A 24,077-nucleotide genomic window follows, 5' to 3' on the forward strand; every position below is an offset into this window, starting at 1 on the left:
AGTCTTCACAATCTCGAGGACATTGGTGTGAATGTTCCAAAGGGAGTTGGCTTCGCAAGACATGGTGTTTACGTCGCAAGAAACTCGCTCTGTGACAGTCTTTGAACCTGCTCTGTAGAGTTTTTGTAAAACGCACAAATCTCTGAAAAGAATATAGAGTCACAATAAGGTTTGGTTTCAGTAATAAACCCTTCCCCTAGCCCTTGGTCGGACAACTACGCTCGCGATATAGAAATTTTAATTTAAAAAACAATGTGCATAAGGATTCATACGGTAATCTATATTCTACGAACATATCGTATATATTCAGTCTGTACGTACAGTCTGTACGTACATATAGTATATATCCGTATTGTATGTACATATCATATTAAACAAACATATCGTATATATTCAATTTGTACGGTACAATCTTGCTCAATAGTGCCTACTTGAAGGGGTACCTGCCACTGAATCTCCAAGAGATGCAAAGCCTACTACTCAACTAGTCTATCTTGGAGCAACTCAGACTGCTCTTGGACTGCCACTGGCTGCTAGTCCTCATGCTCTATCCCTCCAGCTTCTCTAGGACCTCTTGATCAGGTAACCTCTCCTAAGGAGTTCTGTCTAGGTTGCTCCGTCTCATCCAATTTCCGTCTCACTACCCATCCGTAAACAAGGCTAGGTTGTGCATGTACCTATCTAACTGCATGTATCTGGGTCTAGTTAACATTGTGCTATTGTTGAGCACTCCGCTACCGGAAACTCTTATCAAAGGTCGCAGCGGAAGATGCAATGAAGACAAGAACTGGCTCGTGATCCAGTGGGCACCTCGACTCCGCTCTAGAACATCTGCAATGCCAAATACATGAACAAGGCACACTTGTGGAGAAGAGAGATCACTGAGGTAGAAAGAGACCGGACATCTAAGAATGAGAGAGAGAGAGAGAGAGAGAGAGAGAGATTTGGGAAAGGCTCTCCATGTTGAGACCAATCTGCTCATACAAGTGACCAAGGGTGGTCCGGCATAGAGATGACATGCCAGCTGGATAGACCCGAGGTACACACAACTGCGACTGCTACTGACATTGCCAGCTCCTCCTGCACACCAGACCACTTGCACAATCTCGTCATAGGCACCCAACCCTGAAGTGTTCCCCCTCCTGACATCAACCCAGTTTTGGAGAAAAAGATCGGCATCCCTCAAGGCTAGCTACTGCACGACTGCCCTCTAGATGGCTGAATGTCTCAGCTATCCTAGGCCCGCATCGTCGTGGAGATGCTCTGCCTAAGCCTGAGATGGCACACAGAAGGATGTCCTAAGAAGGAAACGCAAGGCTGGTCTTCTACCCACACTTGCACATGCTGCCCTCTACATAGGCCAAAAACGCCAGTATGGGAGGCTGCCCAAAAACGATGGGCTGCTGCACAAAAACGCAGGTATGGGAGGCTGCCCAAAAATGATGGGCTGCCCACTGGCTGCTGGCCTCAGAGGGCTGCCCACTAGGGCATGCAAGGGAGGCCGCCCCCCTGCTAGGGCTGACCTCGATACCCAAAAGATGAACCCCACCTGCTCCCTATATAGTGCCAAGCCCACTCTACCTAACCCAGCCTCCATGCTCCACGACCCTAGAAAAAGGGAGAGAAATAAAAGAAGGGCACCAAATGCGTGGGGGGAAATAGGGGGAGTCCCGGGATAAAATATCCTAGGCCTCTAGGAACCAACTGGACATGGAACCAAGCCTAAAACCCAAGGCTAAACATGGCTAGACACAACCCAACATGAGAAACCTACCTCACAGGCCGGGCACAGCCACAAAACAGCCCTCATTCCCTACCATCTGTCCCTGGGAAAAATAGGAACCGGCTGGATGAACCAAGAGAGATCCCTGAACTCTAACACCCCCTCTCAGCTCCCGGAAAGAAAGTCGGACCTGGAAGCTGGAGTGAGCAATCTGCAACTGTAAAAAGAGGGTTTCGTGGACGAGGATATCTGCTACAGAACTCTGAGGTCAAAAGACGTGGAGGAAGACGTCGTTACCCCCGAAAGACGTCGAGAAAGTATAATGTTGTCCGCTGAAAGTAAATCCAGCTGAATGAAGAATCTCCTCAAGCCAACCGACTCACAAGTTGCACAACCAGCATTTGTAGAAGGTACTACGGCTGACCGCTCCAAGAGAATGCATCAAAACTGAGGGTCAAGGCATAAAATACTGGTATTCAAATCATTTTCCAACTCTGAAGTGCTCCACCCTCGAGGAAAGAATCGTAAACCTGCACCTCCGATCATATACCACATGCCAGAATCTCCAAGCTGCTACGGGAAGTCCAAGGAATGGGACAACCGAGGCTGCTAAGGAATTATATGTCTAACAATAAAGAACCAAAGAATTGAACCAACCACCATATAGAATGATGAACTGCAAACTGCATGGGAACTGAGAGTGAAACTGTAACTGATCTTCAACTGTCTCGAACACATTCTAAGGGAGTATCACCCCACTCTTGAAGTGAATCGGTAACAAACATCTAGCAGAAAGGAATATACATCAATACTAAGATTGCACCTAACACAGCAAGATCAAGAGAAGATCCTGCGCCCAAGCTCTGCAAGAGAACAACAAGGTGCTATAGAAAGCCACCAAATAGAATGTCAATCTTGTCCGTTGCACAAGGAACCACAAGAACTGCATGGAAATAGTCCCGGAAACTAACTCCCAAGCTGGCTCCACATCCCCCTCTCAAGAAAGAACACCCAAACCATGAAATATTGTCATAACTCTATAACAGTCTCTGCCTATGTAACTCGATCACTCAAGATAGGTGAATCCGAGAGAAAAGATATACCTGTGAAACCTGGAACCAAATCTGGGAGAACCAAAAATATTGTCTCCTCATTATGAAGAATGTCGGCTAGCTGTAACCGGTTCCTAGTCCAAAAAGGACCACAATCCACCTGTAGGAAATAACATGCAAGTCTAAGGATAAGGGAAGTAGGTGTGCCTTGTATGGTACAGTCTCCAAGGATCAATTTGGAAGACAAGGCATAGAAATAGGAAGAGCAATCGTCACACCACAAATCCGAAAGACGAGGCAACCACCGAAATGGCTAAGGAAAACATCCCCCAAGATACTAACTGCACCGTGGGCTAAAGCACACCATCCAAAGCCGCAAGAAATGGGCAAGGAAACCAAGAACTAGAAGACACCGTGCATGGTACTCCACTGTATGGAGCACAGGTAGTTGACTAAAGATAATAACTTGGAAGTCCCCCTCTTAAAGAGAAGTATCCTCAAAAGTACACTCTAAGGTAACAACTCACTCAACCCCACGTCAGAACACAGCAGACATTGTCACTCAAAGCTCCAGAGCTAAAGCTGAGAACTCCCCCCAAGATAGGAAGTCCCCTTCCTGCTCAATCTTGGGAAACGAGAATGAGTACCGCCAGAAAGAAACCTGAGACAACCTCGAGTGAAATTGCTTCCTCTGTAACTAAATAGCAAGACTTCAATCTCATGGAGCTCGATACTCAAAGAGAATCACACCATCGGTAAACTCGGACAGCGAAGAATAGGAAGACCTAAAAGGTCGTCACTTGAGAATCATGTTTGCCAAAGAAGCCGTCAGGTCCACAAAGAACCTAGCTACTCAAGCAAACTCCCTGAGATCAGACGAAATGTCCACCGCTCCTCTGCATCTACCAAGATCAACCCTCTAGGTACAATCCAATACAATATGGCAAACTGCATACATACTCGGAAGAGCACATATACTCCCAGTGTTGTAACTTGCTTCCTTAAAATCTTCACCAAAACTATCCTTTGTACTTGTGTTGAGAAGAATATGCCCACTACTAAACTGTACAATCAACATCCAAATACACAACATGACTGCAATACTCATAGGGAGAGAAAAGGAACCGGCTCGGGGAACAAGCCCGTGAGGAACGCAGGGGCTGATCTGTAACATGCAAGAAAACTGGGCAAAAAACTGCAAGGAAAGAAGAACCTGCTATAGTAGCCAGCCATGGCCAGATCTGCACCCGAAAGGGTTGCCCCCAAGGTTGAAGCTCTCCAAAGGGATATATGGAAGAAGTATCCAAATGTTGCTGACTGCGGGAGTAGGAACTAGATGTCGCGACTAACGATCAACACTACCTTCAAACCTGCCATACAAAGGATCTCGACAAATCTATTGTCGACCATCAGGAAAACTGCTCATAGAAGGTTGCAAACCTATCCCAAAACTGGTGCTGACAAGCTCACAAGAGATCATAAACTATCCCACAACTAATACTGACAAGCTCACAAGTGGGAAAAGAAGTGACCAAATCTGTAGGGCCACACTACCACCGAGGGAAGGAGAGAACATGAAGAAGGAAAGGTCCACATTCTAACTCATATTGTTGTCATTGTTGGTTGAGGGTCTAGCACCACATGATCCACCTCTAAACCTCATCCAAAGAAGTCGGATGATCAAACAAGAAGGGGTTATGGAGATAGAAGTATCCCCCTCTGCCTATTGAACCAACTCCGAAACATGCACTGAAACACCACCTTAACTACTGTTTATGGATAAACAAATGTGACTTGAAGCCGGAACTCGGACTTTCATCCTTAGATGGACAAGGGAAAATCAAAGAACATCCTTTGCTTCAAGAAGGAAAGAGATCCCCTATGTAATCCATAATCCACAATCTGGTACAAAAGTGCAACCGAATCATCAACCTGCTACCCATCGGATAGGTAGCTTCGTCGACAAATCCATGAAAGACGTGCATTTGCAAAAGGCACAGCAAATCTGCCAATCCATCTCCTCGAAGAAAACACCGCCATAGAAACCTGCTCCATAAGTATTGAAGAAGATCCTACTACTGTCCGAACACTTCTCTCCGAAGAAGAAGCTGGAAATAAATAGCTCCCCATCTGGATCCAACCACATGCTTGCTCCCCTTGTGGGAAGGGACCATAACATGGCCCCATCTGGGAAGAAACCAAAGCAATCCAACATTGCTACACATCATGAAGCCTCCATGGAGTTTCCTCGGTGAAGAGAGGTCAGGGTAATCAAGGGTAAAGACAGGGAAGTCGTGGACGAGGATCCAAGGCCTCCACATACCCAAATCTGCCCCAAACCTGGAGAAAACAAGAAAAAAAGAGCAAGCTTCTTCTCTCTCAATCATGTCCAAAACGATACCGGATCAGCCAAATCCTAGCATCCAAGGTGGTCGTGAGACAAGAACTGGCTTGTGATCCGGTGGGCACCTCGACTCCGATCTAGAACACCTGCAATGCCAAACACATGAACAAGGCACACCTGTGGAGAAGAGATCACTTAGGTAGAAAGAGAGGACATCTGAGAATGTGTGTGTGTGTGTGTGTGTGTGTGTGTGTGTGTGTGTGTGTGTGTGTGTGTGTGTGTGTGTGTGTGTGTGTGTGTGTGTGTGTGTGTGTGTGTGTGTGTGTGAGAGAGAGAGAGAGAGAGCTGGGAAAGGCTCTCCATGCTCATAAAAGTGGCCAAGGGTGGTATGGCATAGAACTCACATGCCAATTGGATAGACCCAAGGTACACAACTACAACTGCTACTGACACTGCCAACTGCTCCTGCACACCAAACCACTCGCACGGTCTCGTCATGGGCACCCAACCCTGAAGTGCTCCTCCTCCTCACATCAACCCAGATCTTGAGAGAGAGATCGGCATCCCTCAAGGCTAGCCATTGCACGGCTGCCCTCTAAATGGCTGAATGTCTCTGCTCTCCTAGGCCAATATTGTCGTGGAGATGCTCTGCCTAAGCCTGAGAGGATGTCCCGGGGAGGAAACGCAAGGCTGGTCTGCTGCCCGCGCATGCTGCCCTCTGCATAGGCCTGCATACCCAATAGGTGAACCCCACCTGCTCCCTGCCAAGCCCACTCTGCCCGACCCAGCCTCCATGCTCCACGACCCTGGGAAAGGGGGGGGGGGGGGGGGGGGGGGGAGAGAGAGAGAGAGAGAGAGAGAGAGAAGATGGGCACTAGATGCGTGGGGAAGAATAGGGGGGTTTGTAGCATGCCTAAGGAGATTGAGCCTCATTCATGGAGGCTTGATTATGCGGCACAGTATACAGTTGGCACTTTGAACTAACTGGCATGTGCCTTCTGAGCTATATGCTCCAGTGTGGATGGGCGCCTTTATGCAACTGGGGATTCTGATGCCAACCAGAGCTTGCATAGAGGAGCAGGAGTGCTACTTCTTCGCGGTGTAAACAGAGGGCTGACTATCCTGCGCTGAATGTGAGGCAGCTATGGTCCCAGAGTGCACATTTCAAAGGATTAGATGCTTGCCTCTCATGGAGGCCATTGGTTGTTTGACCTAGACCCAGTGGAGGCAGTCAGAGGAGACTGGTGACAAGGACGTTAATAGAACTTTCTTTCTTTCTCTCCCTTTCTCCTTCCGTCCCTCCATTATGCATAATGCTCCTCCTATCTCCCTCTTTTCCTCTAGCTCAAGATTCAAGGGCCTCAAGGCCCTAACTATGTAGAAGCATACCCTCTTTTCTCCTCTTCTTCATAAACTCATAGCTCTTAAGCTTCTCCTCAAGCTCTCTCATGAGGCATTGCTCTCAAGCTCTCCATTCCCTACCTCATAGCTCTCAAGCCTTCCCCAAGTCTACATCTCCCAAGCTCTACAACTGCACACTTGTTTTTTTTGAACATGCGTAACGTCGTCGTGCGACAAAATATTTTATAGTTCGATGAATACCGCACGTCTTTGTACGTGGACAAAACGTACGCGACCGTACGAGACCACCTAGAGACTACTCTAGCAGCATTAGAGCATTTGTGCCAACAATGGATCAAGAATAAATTCTTGACAAATTTCTGGACTCAGCTTTGGCCTGCACACTAGGCTCAACAGATTACTGTTTTTTAGCAGCTGGTTGCACACAGAGGAACTGCAGTGGGTACCTGTCTTGCACATGGTGACCCTTGGTTTGCCCTGGGTGTGGACACCCTCTAGAAATTCAGAAGCATTGCCAATTAGATTGCCCTCAGGGCCAGCAGATTTGGCTTAGGATACTTCTAGTGATGACACCCCTTTTGCAAGAGATGAATTTCACTTCGGGGGCAGTAGCATGGTCAGCAGTTCAAGGCTAGCACCTGGATATGAGACGGGGCATGACACCTTCAGAATTAAGCTTTTGGCAGGTCAGCCTCAGCATTGCCCGGTTCCTAATTTCTTGACGATAGCTTGGATACAGGAGAGAGTCTCCAGATGGGAGCTATCAGTAGCCTAGGCCAATAATTTATATGGTGGGCCAGCGGTTTTAGTTTTGGTGTGTTCAAGGGAAGGGCAGACCTGAGCCTCCAGCAGTGACAGTATGTGCTTTCTGGCCGGAGACCGTGCAACAAGGTCCCAAACTCTTTTGTCCTTTTGCGCCCCTTTCGAAAGTTGCAAAAGAGGACTACCAACTTTTGAGTAATCCTTGATATATAATAAATTCTAGAGAACCCTAGAAAGAACTTCATTGGCACATGTTCACAATGGGCCAAGCAAACCATGTCGACCTTGTTAGATCAACGTGAATACCATCATCAGTGAGAATGTGACCACAATGAATACTGTCGCTAGCTCTTGAATGCATTCATAAGGTAAGAAATGTATGAACTTACAAACGCTTACACAAACCATAAAATCAAAACTCAAAAAGCAAGAAGATAATGAAGCAAGACTAATTAAATAGTCAACTTAAATCTCTCATAGGCCACTCACAAGGACAAGGCAGCACAAATACTTAATTCCTACGTTTCAAACTCATACAACATAGACATCAGACAAAAGAGTAAATTATTGAGTCCTCTAGAATGAGAGTGTAGAACAAAGAAAAATGGAAGACGCTTGCAAAGACCTAATTTTCACATTTCAAAATCATAAAAACACAAATAAGACAAAAAAAATAAAATCCTTACATCCTAATAAAACCTATAGACTAAATGAGAAATTCCAAACAAACCTAGAAAGAAGCTATACACAACCAAGTTGAAAACAAATCTGCAAACACAACAACATATGACTGTAACTTCACTGTTTGTCCAAACACGTACAAGATCAAATACGAACAACATCATCACCTTCCACAAAATACGAGCTCTACGTTCAAAAAATTGTACTTGGAAAGCTTTAGTGTAAAGCTTCTCACTTTTCAATACCGTAAGAATAGTGTATAACTGTGCAATATGTTCAGGTAAACTATGGTTCTAAAGCAAGATGAGATGAAGGATTACATCAAGAAAATGTCTGAGACATATCAGAATATTAGTCAACCAAAAGGTAGGACTAAAAGCTCACAAGGGCCCCATTCCTTTCGAAAGCCGTTATGAAAGCTGGCCCCTTTCCACAACTGTAAAGAAAGCTCCCCCTTCCTTTGCTTGACGGCCCACATAGCTGCCTACAGGCCACTTGTTTACCGCCATTGGGGCTGGGGTGTAAAGTGACACAAGACACCCAATAAAGGATTTCCATGTGGGCTGCTTTATGGTTGCTACTGAGCTTCCCTAAGGCCGTCTAGAGCACCCAATGAAAGGATGCCGATCCACCTGCCTCTTAAAGGCCACTCACATGAGCTTGTGAGCAGCTGCTCTAAGGCTCGAAACTGGCCGTCTGTAAGCTGCCCCCTCCCTAGCATTAACCATCCATAAGGCTGCATTTACACCTCCCTACTGCGCTCACTACTGTACAGCCCAAGAAAGATCTGGTTAAACCGCCTGAGGAAAAGCGCAACCACCTGATAAGGGCTGCGTACCGTCCCTCGTATCCTCGGATGGGTGGGTTTATCTAAGAGGCCAGCCTGCTGGGTGAGCACTAAAAGGGCCTCAACTTAGCCACCTTGAATGCAGCCTTGGCTGTCTGGAAGGGTCTCAAATAGGGTGCTGTAAGGGTCATACCATAGCCACCCAAATAGGATGGATTAACCGCCCATACAGCTGTCTTCTTACCACCCCGATTGGGCTGGATCAAATGTCCAGGCCAACCGTCCCTAGAGTCTCTGCTAGCTGCCTCCAAAGGCCCTAGCTCAACCGCCATAGGCTCGAGCTCAGCTGCCATAGCAACGTCTGCTAAAGTGACATAGCAGAATTTCACAAAGGCTGGGTCCCCCAGCTGGCCATGGGTTGACTCCTATGTAGAGTGAGATGAAATTGAGAAATCAGCCATACAAGGCATTTAAAAGGGTCTGAATGTATGTACCCTCAGCAGCATGGCTTATAGGGAATGTTCGATTGAAATACCCATGAAGTTTCAACGATGTTGGTATCAAAGTTTCATACCACATACATAGCAAAACCTCATCTAATTTATCCCTGATATTCAAAGTTCTTGCCCCCTGTGTTAAGAGTCACTTCCAGTAAAAAGCAGGGAGTCCTTACCATAGAACCATCTATAATATCACCCAAAAAAAGTTTGACCTATGAGAGATTCTGAAGATTTAGCAAACATTTACATGTGGTCACTCAAGATTTGCAACTCACCAATTTTGATTGTATGCCTCCAAAATCTAAACTGCTTCCCAAGAGAGATAAAAGGTCTATTGCTGCTGCTGTCATTGAAAGAAGACACTCACTTTCACCCCGAGCAGATGGTAGTTCGAAATTCTGATTTCGCATTCATTAAAAAACAAACATTATACAAAAAGAAAGCATTTCAACTATCTCAACTAAAAGGAGTATGATGATAAAAAACTAGATAAGGGTATAAAGTACCTTTCCTTAATTGTACAAAAAAAAACATTCTATGCCAGCATAGGAGACCCTTCAACTACAAGCTACTGTAAAAGGTAATCAATGGCAGTTTAAAAACTTGCTAAGACTTTTATTTCAAATGAAGAGACAAGATGAGTAGAATGCTACAGCGTGCATTTAAATGATATCACTTAATCAAGTGACAATTGAATTTCACAAAACCCTAATCACCCCATTCTTACATGTTTGCCAATTGCAAGGTAACTAGAGTCTAGACTCTTCTACAATGAAAATGTTTGGATCTGGATTGTCATATTTTTAAGGCTTGTGCCAAGTTGCAGTTGAACTGCATCTCACAAACCCTCACAACATGCGTGATAAAGATGCACAAACACACATTATCACAAATATCTATATACGTGCACTATTAAGTTTGAGCCACTTCACTGTTAGAAGAAGAAGAAGAGAATTTAACGTCGTAGGAAACTATCCCAAGCGACCTTAAAGATCTATCCGACGAGGAGAGTTGAACTCAAGACCTGTTATTCAAGAGGGAAATGGCATATTCTCTAACTAAAGCCATAAGGTTTTTACCTATTTATAAAGGCTTTTTACTCTTGGCCTTAGCCGTATATAATCTGCATCTTATCCTCTGGCTTACTTTAGTCTGCCTACCCTTAGCTTCTCATTGGTTAGTTACACCTCTTAACTTTCATGGGAACAACACACCAATTTCCCCTCCTAATGACCCCTTGATGTAGGACATGAACGTCCATTAAGAGCCTCTCTATAAAGAGCCCTCATTTCCTCTGTTACACATTAAGATTCTCAGAAACGACAGCGCTTTGCTCAATATGGCAAATTTATTTTGCTCCTCCTCCAAGCCCTTCTAACCGCACAGATCCTCAATCCAAGGCAAGGAGACCTCTCACACATGAGCCAATCACGCTCAGGGTGATCATCCACCCCATGCAAAAGGGATTGCTCTTGCTCGCAGCAAGCCACTCGCCTACAACGCTCGTTCCTTTTATTTTAAGTGAAAATTTTAAAGGCATTGAAGGGGAGTGTTCCCATGTTAGGAGCTATGGCTTCGTCAAAAACACAATTATTTATAAAATATTTGAAAGAGGAACTCATGCAATAAGTGATCCTCATTTATGACTTTTGACAAGACAAGTTCACTCAAAGAAAAAAATAATGGGAAATTTTTCTTTTGAGTTGTATTTCTCATCGTCAAAAGGGGAATGAGCACATGTTTGAAGAGATTACTTCCGTTGTATAACTGTGTCGTTCAATCAAATACAGTCATACAAGGTAACACTCAGCATTTTTTCAAATCCATTGTAATCAAGTCCATCTTAATCATCACATGTACCTTCTTAAATATCAGGTCATCTTTTACCCTAAATAATTACCTTGCTTTGAGAGAATCAGGCAATAATGTGTTGTCCTAACTTTTACGCCTAAATGTAACCTTCGCTTTGGGCAAGGTTTGATATGCATCTGGATCTACGGTATTGTCTTGTTGGTCCATCATTTGTGATATGTGCCAATCAAGCTCCATGTCTTTTCAAATGTGCAAGGAACCAAATCCTTCAATGGAGAGAAGACTTGGGTATATGCAGCAGTGCACTTCCTCAAAACTAACTACATCTTCTGAAGTGAAGTTGTTTACTGTAAAGCCACCAATGTTGCACAAATCCTTTACTTTCTTTCCTTGCGTTAGTGATTACTTTTTAGCTTGAATGATGATTCCTTTTACTTTTCCTTGAAGAGAGAGAATGAGAGGGGTAGAGATGTGTAAAGAGAGAGAGAGAGAGAGAGAGAGAGAGAGAGAGAGAGAGAGAGGAGAATGACACCCAATGGGGTCCCAACCACCCTCTCAAGGGCTCCCCACACCATTGCCAATGTGGTCTTTGCTTTAGATTGCGTAGATAGAATGTACACGCATGTGGAGACTTTACTGACTCAATTTGGGAATGTCGCCACGGTAACTCTTCAAGATGAAGCACCTCTAGGGCTGATTTGATGCACCTTTTGTCACAAATTGATGACGTGGCATGCCAAATGAATTCGACCCAAATTTATAAGTTGTTCCAACATATAGGGTCTCGTCCGATGGGGCCCTAGGGACATTAGATAACTTATAAAAAAAAGCATTGGCGGGCTGGGCTCTACGGACCCATCGAAAATTGCGCTGGCTGGCTAAATGGACGCCCGAGAATCCCACTGCACTGGATGAAAATCAGCGCCATCTTTTGGGGAAGATAGCTTTTGAGTTTGAAAGCTTTTTATGTAGCTGCTTTTCCATGGCCCAGGGCCTTTAAATAAGACCCCTGGGCCACTCTCTAGCTTAGTTGTGTTGACGAGCCTTCAAGCAAAGAGGACCCGCAGGCAATTGTACTTTGCTCAAGCATTAATATAAAAGAAATACCGAAAGGGACATTACTCTTTGGGGCCAATCGGCACGGAACTATGCCAGGTCGTGTCAACTCAATTGAACTGAGATTTAAGTGTGAAGTATTTTAAAGTGATTCTCTCTCGTGTGTCATGTTAAATTCTCTACTTGGGGTGCCCAAGTCTATTACATTGTTATCATAGCTCAACCGATTTGTCACGTGACACATCCAACCCTATGTGTCCGTGGACAAGCTACAGCATGACGAGCGTTCAGTTTAGTCAAGTCAGTCTAGAATAGGAAGTGATCTGGCACTTTTGTGAGTCTGTTCACAGATCGTGCATGTCCAGACACTTAGATTAGATGCATATCCTCTAGTTGCACACAGCATGACCATCAGATTCCACTTAGATCCCATCAATAGCATTTTTACAGTGCATAGACCTATTTTCCCTATTTTTGACATTTTTCACTTATTATTTTTAACTGACTTTTGTTGGAAAGTAGGTAGGGCAATTTCGCTAAGTTTGTATAAAAGAAAACCTAGCGCTAGCACTTTCTGGTAGAAGAGGGAGCAGGAGCACACGCTCAACAGGCAACTTCTCAGCAGAACCCCCAAGAGGCCTAGAGTTTTTGCATCACAGCAGAAGGCTTGCGTTTTTGCATTGGCAACAACTTGGCGACAGCAAGAAGAAGAAGACTCCTAGCGTTAGCAGATTTGCACAGCGACAACAAATCAGCCCTGGCGTTAGTAGATTTCCACCGCAAGTCAGATTTTCAGCCCTAGCGTTTTTGCATCTGCCAGGCATTTCAGCGTTTTGCAGATCTACCGCGATAGAACCAACATAAGCACCAGCGTTTTCAGTTTTCAGCACTTAGACATCGCAGAACAAGTTCACAAACCTCGCAGATCTCACCTTCCCGCAGCAGATCCTCGCCGCACGATCAGATCCTGCGAAGTTTGCAGATTCAGCTCGGAAAACGCAGATTTCAGCATCTGCGTTTTCAGCGCGTCGTCGTCGTACCGTCGTCATCGACATCATCACCGACATAGAGTCAGAATTCAGTAGATAAAGATTTGCAGATTTCAGCCCTTGGCATTTTCAGATTTCAGCCCATCTCGTCGTCGTCGACATCGTCGGCAAGTCCAAGCATTGTAGAGATCTGTGCAATCAATAGTAGACCGCTCTGGCCATAGAGAGTGGGGCCTTCGGAGGAGGGTCTGACAACATTCTGGTGTCGTATTCTTCTCTCTCTATCTCTCAGTCTCATGCACTTCCATTCATAGTGTCCATTCACTTTGTTTGTGTCCATTGCACTCTCTCACTAAAGGAACGGAAGGCTGTCCCTTCCCGTAAGTAAAAGGAACCTTGAGCACAGTTCGGAGCACTTATCTTGAGCAAAGTTCAACATTCATTGTACCTTACACGTTTCTCTTCTACCAAGAAATCCGATCCCTTAGATCCCTTTTTCCGCCACACACATGGATTCTGGTGATGATTCTCGCAAGAATCAAGCGAACTCTCTTGATACTTTTGGAACGGGCGGCAGCACGGAAAATTCAAATGGAACAACAATTAAAGAATACGAATGGAGATGCAACGTCAGTAGTAGGTTGATGATTGTGCGAAGCAGATGCTCCAGTTTGCGAAGGATCCACAGTAAGCCAAATTTTTTCCCGGCACCCAACAGATGAAGTGCATACTCAATGGCAGAAAGCCATTGATTTCCCACTAAAGTCAGCCCTCAACAAACCTCATGTCCCAAGGATGTTTACTGAAGATGAACTTGTGATGTTGTCGCAAGACGAGTCAACCAACTTTTGGGGGCGAAGAAGCAACCAAAGAAACGCAACAAGGGAACTGACTACCCTGGTTATTTGGGCCGTCAATCTTCTTTTGCGAATGCAAGAAAATAGAAGAAGCATGTACGCTTCTAAGGATTGTCCAGTTCGTCCTCATCTTCTTCTAACAGTTCGGATAGTTCTTCCTCTATTGACTTTTGTGATGAGGATAGAAAGGGCAAGAAACGAAGAAAGAACCAGAATTTCGGAAAGAACAAGAAGGCGGCCAAGAAAAGTAGACCATACTGCAAATCTCGACATTTTTCTAACCGTTTGGACCAGGATTCATCCTCTTCTGAGAGTTCGGACTCTGATGACCATATGTTTTCTTCAAAGAGGAAGCACTTTTACAGAGCCAACCAATATGATTTTTTCTAGGATAAGGGCAAGAAGACTAAGGAATTCAAGGAGGGTGGACAGGCGGTAAAGTTTGAAACCTTTTCAAGGTTTAGAGATGCTCCTAAGGCTTTAGCCTTTATTCAACAATTTGGCATGGCTTTCTCTGGAGGGTGCTACTCGGAGCACTCCGAAATCAGGAGGGTAGCATCATATTTGAAAGGAAATGCACGAACATGGTGGTCCACTCTTCTCTTAAGGAAAGAAGCCCCAACAAAATGGCTAAAGTTCAAGCGACTCTTTATTTCCTCTTGGCTGACTCGGGAGTACAAACAAGATGTGATTACCGCTTGGAACCATCTTCGGATTTTGGGATGCTTTTCTACCTGCCTCTTCTTTTAAGAAGTTCACTTTTAAGCAGCAAATCGAGCAATTTTATTGTGAACTTCTCAAAGAGATCCCAGATTACTGTCTTCAACAGAAGTCCGAGTCCATACAACAACTGATGGGACATGCTAAGCAAAGATTTGCTATGCATTCGGGTAACCTGACTTACGCCACTCATCAAGTTTTGACACCAAGGACCAGACAAAATTTGACAAATGATAACAGAAGAAGAAGGAAGTTTCAGGAAAAGAAGCACGCACAACCCCAATTGACGGAGAAACAAAAATCAAAATACCTCAAGGAAGGGAAGTGCTTTGACTGTGGAGAACAAGGACACATATCTGCAAGATGCCCCAAAAAGGCACAGAGAGGACAACCAGAAGATAGGCCAGAGAGTTCCAGAACAGCCGAAGAACGTGGCAGAAAAGGAAAGATGAAAGCACGACTGGTACCAGATTGTGCGGGGGCCGACCTAGATCAGATGGATGAAAGCACAGAACTTTGCCACTCATGGGGCAAAGTACGAGATCAAGAAGTCCTCATCTTCTCTGACGGAGGAGCCAACGAAACCAACCCGTAGAGCGGTAGACTTTGGCTTTCACCCAAAACTTTACTTTAGACTGTAGGACACAGAGAAACTTTGCAACTAAAAACCTGTAAATTGACACTTCACACACACACGGCTTGGAAGCTAGAGCGCTACCAAGCAGACACCGACACCTGTTGGCCCCAAACTTCAAAGACTGGCGCCCCTTTCCGTGTTTCTTTATTGTATTCAAAGAGGGAATAAAACCTGCGATTTCCTAGGAGCTGTCCTACATAATCAGGGCTGAAAATGACATGTTCTGGCCCGATTTCGGCAACATAATTGTACTAGGACACTTCACAGACAAAATCCCCAGGCATTGGATGACTTTCCCGGCGCATACAGGCACTTTCCCAAAACTAGCGAGAATCTGCAGCACGTTGAATTCTCTGTTTTCTTCCCCAAAAATGCACCACATTGCATGTACAGCAATCCCCTCATTTCCCCGGACCACCTGGGGGTATTAGGGGTTGATTAGGGCCACAACCCTAAACCTGCAACAATACACAGCAGGCTGTATTTCCCTATTTTGGGCTTCGTTTCGCAAGCCAGTCACATCCGTAGCAAGTCCTCGAGCTCCCGCACCTATAGGCTACTTGCCCTTTGAATCGGACGAGATTTCTCACGTGAAATCTCTCTGTGAGGATTCTAGGTGCTAATCCTTAATTAAGTACTTAAACTCATGATTAAGACTTAAGAAACTTGAACTGTACTCGAGACAAGACTTAGAAGACTCTGTGTTTGATTGATTGAATGTGTGATACAAGGGCTTTTTATATAGGAGACGAAGAGACATAAATGAAAAGACATGTCTCTTGGTGAAGAGACATGACTTTGGACGTAAAGATACATCCTTTCGACAAAGAGTTGCAACCATTGGGCGAATAGTCGCACCCGTAGAGTGAAGGGGTGTGACCAATCGTCGAAGGAGTGTGACTTTTGGTGAAGAGGCACGTCTCTTGGGCGAAGGGGTGTGACCATCCAAGCGCAGGGGTCCTCCTTGGCATGGCACTTCGCGTATCTGCAACTAGGAGTAGATGTATTGTTGTTAATATAGTCACAATCGTGACACTCTCCAAATTCACCTGTACCTACAAGGGATTAGCAACTAGCTAATCCAATACCTATGCAAGAGACTCTTGCCTCGGCAATCATGCATGAACCCACACAACTGTACATACAGATGAAAAGCCCTCGAGAGGGGCATCACGTTTCTATATTCAGAAGGGGAGAAAGGTGCGCGAGAGCAGAATCATCGCGCTACATAGTGCAAGGGAGAAGGCAAGCTTTCCATTAAAGCTTCAACACCTGCACCAACTACTCACACACTCAATGTAAGTCACAATGAGAGAGAGGGGCAGCCCCAAGCTGATTTTTGTGCCAATTCTTGGCTGAGGTGGCTTGGTTTGACCTTATGAGGCTTGTGGTGCCGCCAAGTGTCCACTATGCCTCTTTGAGTTAATTTTCCAAGTACCCACTGACGTATAAGTGTAGTGAGGGGGCCTAAATAACTTTGAACTGAGCCTAGACACCCTTTTACTGCTCGGATTCTAGTGTCGGTCGGCTCGACCAACTCCAACAAGTGACAAGGCCTTCCCATCTGCAGGTGAAACTCTCAGCCGTCGGCCATTTCACACTGGCCATGCAATGTCCAGCCATTTGCAACTTCCAAAAAGAGGGTCCCAAAAATTAAATAAAAATCACCGATAAGAAACCAACAACTAAGGTTAGCAGTTGCCACGTCCTCGTGACAGTAATCAGCAGTTGCCACCTCCTCATGACATACCCCCCTCTTGAAATCGCAAACGTCCTCTATTGCATGCCATTAATGATCTTGTGTTGTTAGCACGCTTTTATCATCGCATGTACCCGCAAGAAAGGTCATTACACATAGATACAAATGACTTAATGAGACCATACTTTTTTCATTTCCATCTATGATAGAAGTGAGCATAATACATTTAACACTTGAAGAGCAATGCACACTTCTATTGCATTGAATCCATATGTACATTTGATGTTCTAGCTCCATCATTACCCCTCCTTTGAACACGTTGAGTTAGGGCATACATAGGCTGTAACCCAAAGGCCTCAAGGTAAAGCTGCAATACATTTGGTGACTCTTAGCAATCCAGACTCTTTCATCCACTTTGCATCCATAGGTGGATAGCTCTTGAACTTCACCAAATACCGTCTTGCAACTTGTCCCTTAACTTTTCTTTCTTTATGTGCCAAAATCTGCTCAAGTACGAGGATCTCATCAAGTTCATCAACTTTTGGCTGATCCTCTTGTGGCATATCTTCTGGCACATCACCCACAAAGGGTCTTAGAAGACTCACGTGACATGCATAATGAATCTTCAAGTGTCAGGAAATTTCGGTCTATAAGCAACATCGCTGATCTTATCAAGCACTTGAAAAGGCCCATAGTAACCCATACTGAGCTTAGGAAACAACCGTTCTTTGCCCTTCATCTTCTTTAACCTTGCCTTATCAAACCTCAATAGAACCCAATCACCAGGTGTTAGTTCACGACGGTGACAATCAACAGCCCTTTTCTGCTTTGCTTGAGTCTTCTCTCAAGCAACTTTGATTTTCTTATACATTTCATCCATGTTCTCAACATATCGATCTGCCTTAAAGATCTTGTCCTTTGTATGCAAAATGGGAGGAACCTTTTTGCCACCTTCAACAATCTCAAAAGGTGCCTTGCCTATGGACGAATGCATCGTATTGTTGTACGCATACTCAAGGATAGGCAAATACTGTTCCCACTTGCCCTTATTATCTAGCACATAACATTTTAGTAGATCCAAGCAGTAGAATTAGCCTCTTCTGACTGTCCATCAGTTTGTGGATGAAACGAAGACGAGAACTTGAGCTTAGTGCCCATGTTCTCAAACAATCCTCTCCAAAACAAACTCGTCGTGCGAGGATCACGATCACTGACAATCGACTCTGGCATACCATGGTTAACACATTGTACATGAACAACCGTGCCATTTGATCAGATCTTATCTTCTTCATGGGAGGAATAAAATGGGCCTACCTACTGAGCCTGCAAATAATGGTCCATATACCGGCGTTCTTGGAAGATCAAAGAGAAAATCTTAGCAATGCTTATCCGGAATCGGCAGTGGCTGTAATAACCCTGGTGTCTTTTGCCTATCAAACTTGACCTTCTGGCAAATCACGCATGCTCGCACAAAGGCATCCACATCTCTCCTCAAGTAGGCCAATAAAAGAACGTCTCTACTGCTTTCACTGTAGCATCAATTCCACGATGCCCTGTATATGGTGGGACATGACTTTCTACCATGACCTTATGTCGCAATGGCCTAGTGACACAAAGTCTGCCATGCATCATCATAATACCTTCTCTGAGGAGGTAGTGCTCATGACGTTGCCCATCTTGCAACTGTTCAAAGATCCTTCATGCAAAATCTTCATGAGTAGCATATTGTTCATTCATGTCATCAAACTCATGATGATAAGGAATTTACACAGCTGAAATTTGTAGCTTTCTTGATAATGCATCAGCCACAACATTATTCTTGCCTTCCACATGCATAATTTGGAAGTGGAACATAGAAAGAATGTTTTTCCATCACATATGCTTTTCCGATAGCTTTGCCTGTGTCAAGAAGTACGCAAGGTATAATGATCTATCTAGACAACAAAATCGGCACCTAACAGGTAGTGCTTCCAACTAGAGAGCGCATGAATGACGGCCAGTAGCTCTTTCTCATAGATTTGCATGGTCTTTTCTGGCCCTCGCCAGATTCTGCTCTTGTAAGCTACTACCCGACCATCGTGCATTAGCACTGCTCCGATGTTGTTGCCACACGCGTCACATTGAACCACAAATGACTTCCTAAGATATGGTAAAACAATGCGGGATTTGAAGTCAACTTTTCCTTTAAGAGACTAAAAGTTGGAATCTCTCTTTGGGTCCATCTGAAAGTGACCTCTTTCTTTTGCAAAGCGTGAAGAGGTGAAGCTATCTCTGCAAACTTCCTGATAAACCTTCTATAGTATGAGTACAATCCCAAGAAGCTTCAGACATCGTGCACAGTCTTTAAGTTTGGCCATGTCTTAATAGCTTCAACCTTTGCGGGATCCATTCGGACACCATCCTTTGACACTATGTGGCCAAGAAAGTGGATCTCTTCCAAGAAGAATTAACTTTTCTTAGGATTGACAAGTAACCTATGATTGTGCAGCTCTTCGAACACAATGGTAAAGTGACGCCTATGCTCCTCTTCATTCTTGGAATAGACTATCATGTCATCAAAGAATGTGCCAACAATCTTTTGATGCGAGCGGAAAATCCGGTCCATCATCCTATTGCACATAACAGGAGCATTTGTAAGACCAAATGGCATGGCTAAAAACTCATAGAGACCAAATGTCGTCCTAAACGCAGTCTTGTACACATCCTCTGGCCTTTTACGAATCTATCCGCTCTTAAGGTCTATCCTACTGAAAATTGCAACACCCTCTAAACGATCAGGAATATCATCAATTCTTGGAATAGAAAACCTATTCTTTATGGTATTCTTATTCAACGCACGGTAATCAATACACATGCGCCAAGAGTCATCCTTCTTCTGCACTAGGAGCACTGGGAAGCAAAAAGGTGAAGACTAGCTGTAACAGACTTGGACACTCCAAGTCAAGAATCAACCGCGACAGCACCAAATAACCACTTCAAAACAATTCACAGATCACAATAGATTTGCACTGGCCCGGCGGAGTTCCGTGCCTAGAGATATTGGCCCCAAAGACTGGCGCTCCTTTCGGCATTTCTTTTTGTATTAATCAATCATCAAAGTCCAAGAGAGCGGTTAGGGTTTCACTCTCAGACTCTGCGTCCAGATGCTCTGAGAAGTGAGGCCCTCACCACTAATTTAAAGGTTACAAGGGATGCCCAAAAGCAGAGCCCCAAAAGCTTTTAAAATCAAAAGCATCAGTTCTCTCTCTCTCTTAGAAAGTCTTTTCTCTTTTTTTTTTTTTTTTTTTAAAAGCAAAAGCAAAATTCGCGTCGCTCATCATTTTCCAAAAAATAAAAAATAAATAAATAAATAAATAAATAAAATTTTAATAATCCGCCTCCGCGATTTCCGGAATTTAGGGTTTTTGGCAAAAATTAGGGTTTGCAGGAATTTTAGGGTTTCTGCTGTCCGCCACGTCATCACTTTGTGACATACCCCCCTCTTGAAAGCATTGTAATCGACCGCGATTACGCCTGCAAAACCGACAAAAGCCATAAACCGTCTTAGCAGACACTCACTGTTAGTACCTACGTACTAGGAACGCACATCTAGCACATGTACAAAATCGACAGTCACATCACACGACATCACAGGACATCACCAGACATCACAGGACATCACATGACATTCAACATTCATTCGGATCTTAGACCATGATTTATCGGCAATGTAGCTAGCAATCACATCTAGGTCCAATCGGGACCTCATCGATGTCCGATTGACTAACCCCTATTGCAACCATGTCTATTCGAGATCAAGTAGACCAAAATGCTGCAGTCATTTCGTCTATCAGTTCCTGCACTCACAAGAAGTCAAGAACAAATCAGTATCATAATCAGGAATTCCATTTCATAAAGTCATCCAGCAGAATACTGTCAGCTCTCAGTATCCCTGAAGCTCAAAGAGACATCAATGACTTTAGTATCAAAATCGAGGCATCTGTTGACAAAGGAGTGGAGTGACTCCCCTCTTGTGCATCCCACTGCACCAGATCTTCGGCCAAGCTGAGTTTTTGGGTTCCGTTTGGAGTAGACTATGCTAAACCAAAACATCGAGGTAAAGTTTCACAATCCGAGGAGTATCTGTTAGGTCCTCCTCCTCCATCCACTTCGCATCAAATGCAGGAAAGTTCTTGAACTAAACCAAGAACCGCCTTCGGACTTTACCTTTCTTCGTATCGTTATGTGCAAAAATCTGTTCAGGAACAAGGATCTCCTCGTTTTCTTCCACTTTGGGTTGCTCATCAGGCTCCCCATCATCAGGCACATCACCCTTAACAGGGTTCAAGAGACTCACATGCAATGCATTGTGAATCCTCCAAGTATCTGGCAGTTTCAATCGGAAGGAGACATCATTTATCTTGTCAGTAATCTGGAAAGGTCCGTAGTATCACATACTAAGCTTTGGAAAAAGCCTCTCCTTTCCCTGTTTCTTTCTTAGGCGTGCCTTCTCAAAAGTAAGAGCACCCAATCATCCTCCTTCAGTTTCCAGTCGCGACGATGGCGATCCGCTGCCTTTTTCTGTCGTTCTTGAGACTCCTGCAAAGTCTCGCGAACCTTGGCAAAAGCCGTATCCAAATCTCGCAAATATTCATCCGCTTCAAATTTCTAATCTTTCGTGCTCAGGAAGGATGGAACCTTCGCAGCAGTTTCAACAATCTCACATGGCGTCTTCCCCGTCGAAGAGTGTATCGTGTTATTGTAGGCAAATTCCACCAAAGGTAAGTTCTTTTCCCATTGAGTCTTCTGATGCGAGATACAAGACTTCAATAAATCTAAAATCACTGAATTGGCAATCTCAGATTGCCCGTCAGTCTGCAAGTGGAACGATGACGAGAACTGCAACCGCGTGCCAATGTTCTCCCAAATTGCCTTCCCAAACAAACTCATAAATCTGGGGTCTCTGTCGGAGACAATCGTCTCAGGCGTGCCATGTAATCAGAAAATCATCGTGATCATTCTGTATTCTCGGGAGATCAAAAAAAAATGAAATCCATTTCAATATTTTCCCAGGGGCGGGTGGGTATGGGTAAAGGCTGTAACAATCCCTGTGCCTTATGCCTGTCAAACTTGACCTTCTGGCATACCAAGCAACTGCGCACAAACTCTTCCACATCCTTCTTCAGTCTCTGCCAAAAGAAATCTCTCTCTACCCCTTTCATGGTGGTAGCAATGCCGCGGTGACCCGTAAAAGGTGGACAGTGGCAATCAATCATAACCTTTTCCCTCAACGGTTGTGTAACGCACAACATAGTCTTTTTCATCAAGTAGCCTTCCCGAAGGGAGTATCCAGCTATTGTCTCCCCATCCCGTATCCGTGTGAAAATATCTGCAAAATCTGTATCTGTGGCACACTGATCGACCATATCCTCGAAGCTTCTATGATGTATCGCGGAAATAGCCAGAACCAACGGTTTCCGAGACAAAGCATCTGCCACCACATTCTTCTGTCCTTGCACATGGACAATCTAGAAGTGGAACTGTGACAAGATGTTCGCCCATCGCATCTGTTTTTCCGAAAGCTGCTTCTGTGACAAGAAGTAGCGCAAACTCTGATGGTCTGTAAAGACAGTAAAATCCGCTCCGAGTAGGTAATGCCGCCACTGAGTAAGAGCGTGGATAACCGCCAAAAGCTCTTTCCCATAGATCTGTGCTGTCATTTGCGGCCTAGAGAACAAACGGCTCTCGTAAGCTATGACATGGCCTTCTTGCATCAAGACCGCACCCAGACTACGACCACAAGCATCACAAAATACTTCAAATGACTTCTGCAAGTCCGGCAAAGTCAAATCTGGTCCTGTAGTGAATTTCTCTTTCAATGTCTAAAAGGCAGTCACCTCTGTGGGTCCCCACGAAAAAGGTACTCCTTTCTGTGTCAAGATATGCAAAGGGGAAGCAACCTCTGCAAACTTTCGTATGAACCGCCTGTAGTACGAACACAGTCCCAAGAAGCTTCTAACTTCATGGACATTCCTCAAATCGGGCCAATCACGGATAGTCTCTATCTTGGCCAGGTCCATTCGCACTCCTGCTGCTGACACAATGTGTCCCAAAAAGTGTATCTCTAGTAGGAAAAATTCACTTTTCTTTGCATTAATCACTAACATGTGATCTCGTAATGCCTGAAAGACTTGAAGCAGATGATCTCTGTGTTCTGCCTCATTCTTGGAGAAAACAATGATGTCGTCAAAGAAAGTGCCAACAAATAGCCCGTACTCTCGAAAAATCCTGTCCATCATCCGGTTAAATGTCGTAGGAGCATTGGTTAAGCCAAAAGGCATCACCAAAAACTCAAATAACCCAAAAGTCGTCCGAAAAGCTGTCTTGTAGACATCTCCTGGCGCTATCCTGATCTGATGATATCCACTCTTCAAGTCAATCCTGCTAAAGCACGAGGATCCCTGTAACCTGTCGAGTATATCATCGATCCTAGGAATCGGAAATCTGTTCTTGATGGTGATTTCGTTGAGAGTGCTATAATCCATGCACATTCTCCAAGATCCGTCTTTCTTCAAAACCAACAACACTAGAGAGCAATACGGTGAAGTACTAGGCTGGACAAGACCCTTTTCCAAGAGGTCTTTCACTGAGTTCATAATCTTTTCATTCTGTACTCGGCTCACACGATAAGGTGGCCGATTCGGTGGCGTGCTTCCAGATATCAGATCAATGGTATGATCTTCAGGCCCTCTCAAAAGCAATCGGCATGAGCGTGGAGAAAAAAAAATCTTGGCGTTCTTTTCTTCAGGTCAAAACATATTCAACCTTTATCCATCGTTCAGTTCTCCCAAAAGAATGAGTAAGAAAACTGAAGTTCATCAAGTACAATCTCTAAGCCCTTCATTTATCAAAGTCGCTTTCTCGGCCCGGTAGTCAACCACGGCGTAGTTCTTGTGGTACCAAGGGATCCCGAGTAGAACGTCACTCACGTGCCCTGAACACCCCTATCATTGCAAACGAAGTTTGCCAATGCTCGGTGTAATGGCAACATCCCATCCGGGTGCCAGTCGAACTACCTCCGCCTGTGGCGTCAGTCTGTCGGGCGTAGTTCCAAATT

General features: G+C 44.6%; 1 protein-coding gene across 8 annotated transcripts in view; it reads right to left on the reverse strand.

The window, feature by feature from the left end:
- The window catches only part of LOC147461918 (DNA mismatch repair protein MutS, type 2), a 164,118-nt gene that overhangs the window by 93,917 nt on the left and 46,124 nt on the right, over positions 1-24,077 (reverse strand). For all 8 annotated transcript variants that reach the window (XR_015187659.1, XR_015187658.1, XM_086509389.1 and 5 more), the window contains exon 2: positions 9,487-9,609. Coding sequence is in view for 6 of the 8 variants with exons in the window: in XM_086509389.1 (XP_086365515.1) it covers positions 9,487-9,609 (123 nt within the window). In the remaining 2 variants the exon portion in view is untranslated. The remainder of the gene's footprint in view (positions 1-9,486; positions 9,610-24,077) is intronic.

Source organism: Adiantum capillus-veneris, chromosome 3 (genome assembly GCF_014529385.1).
Source record: "Adiantum capillus-veneris isolate H3 chromosome 3, ASM1452938v2, whole genome shotgun sequence".
In the NCBI taxonomy this organism is placed as follows: domain Eukaryota; kingdom Viridiplantae; phylum Streptophyta; class Polypodiopsida; order Polypodiales; family Pteridaceae; genus Adiantum; species Adiantum capillus-veneris.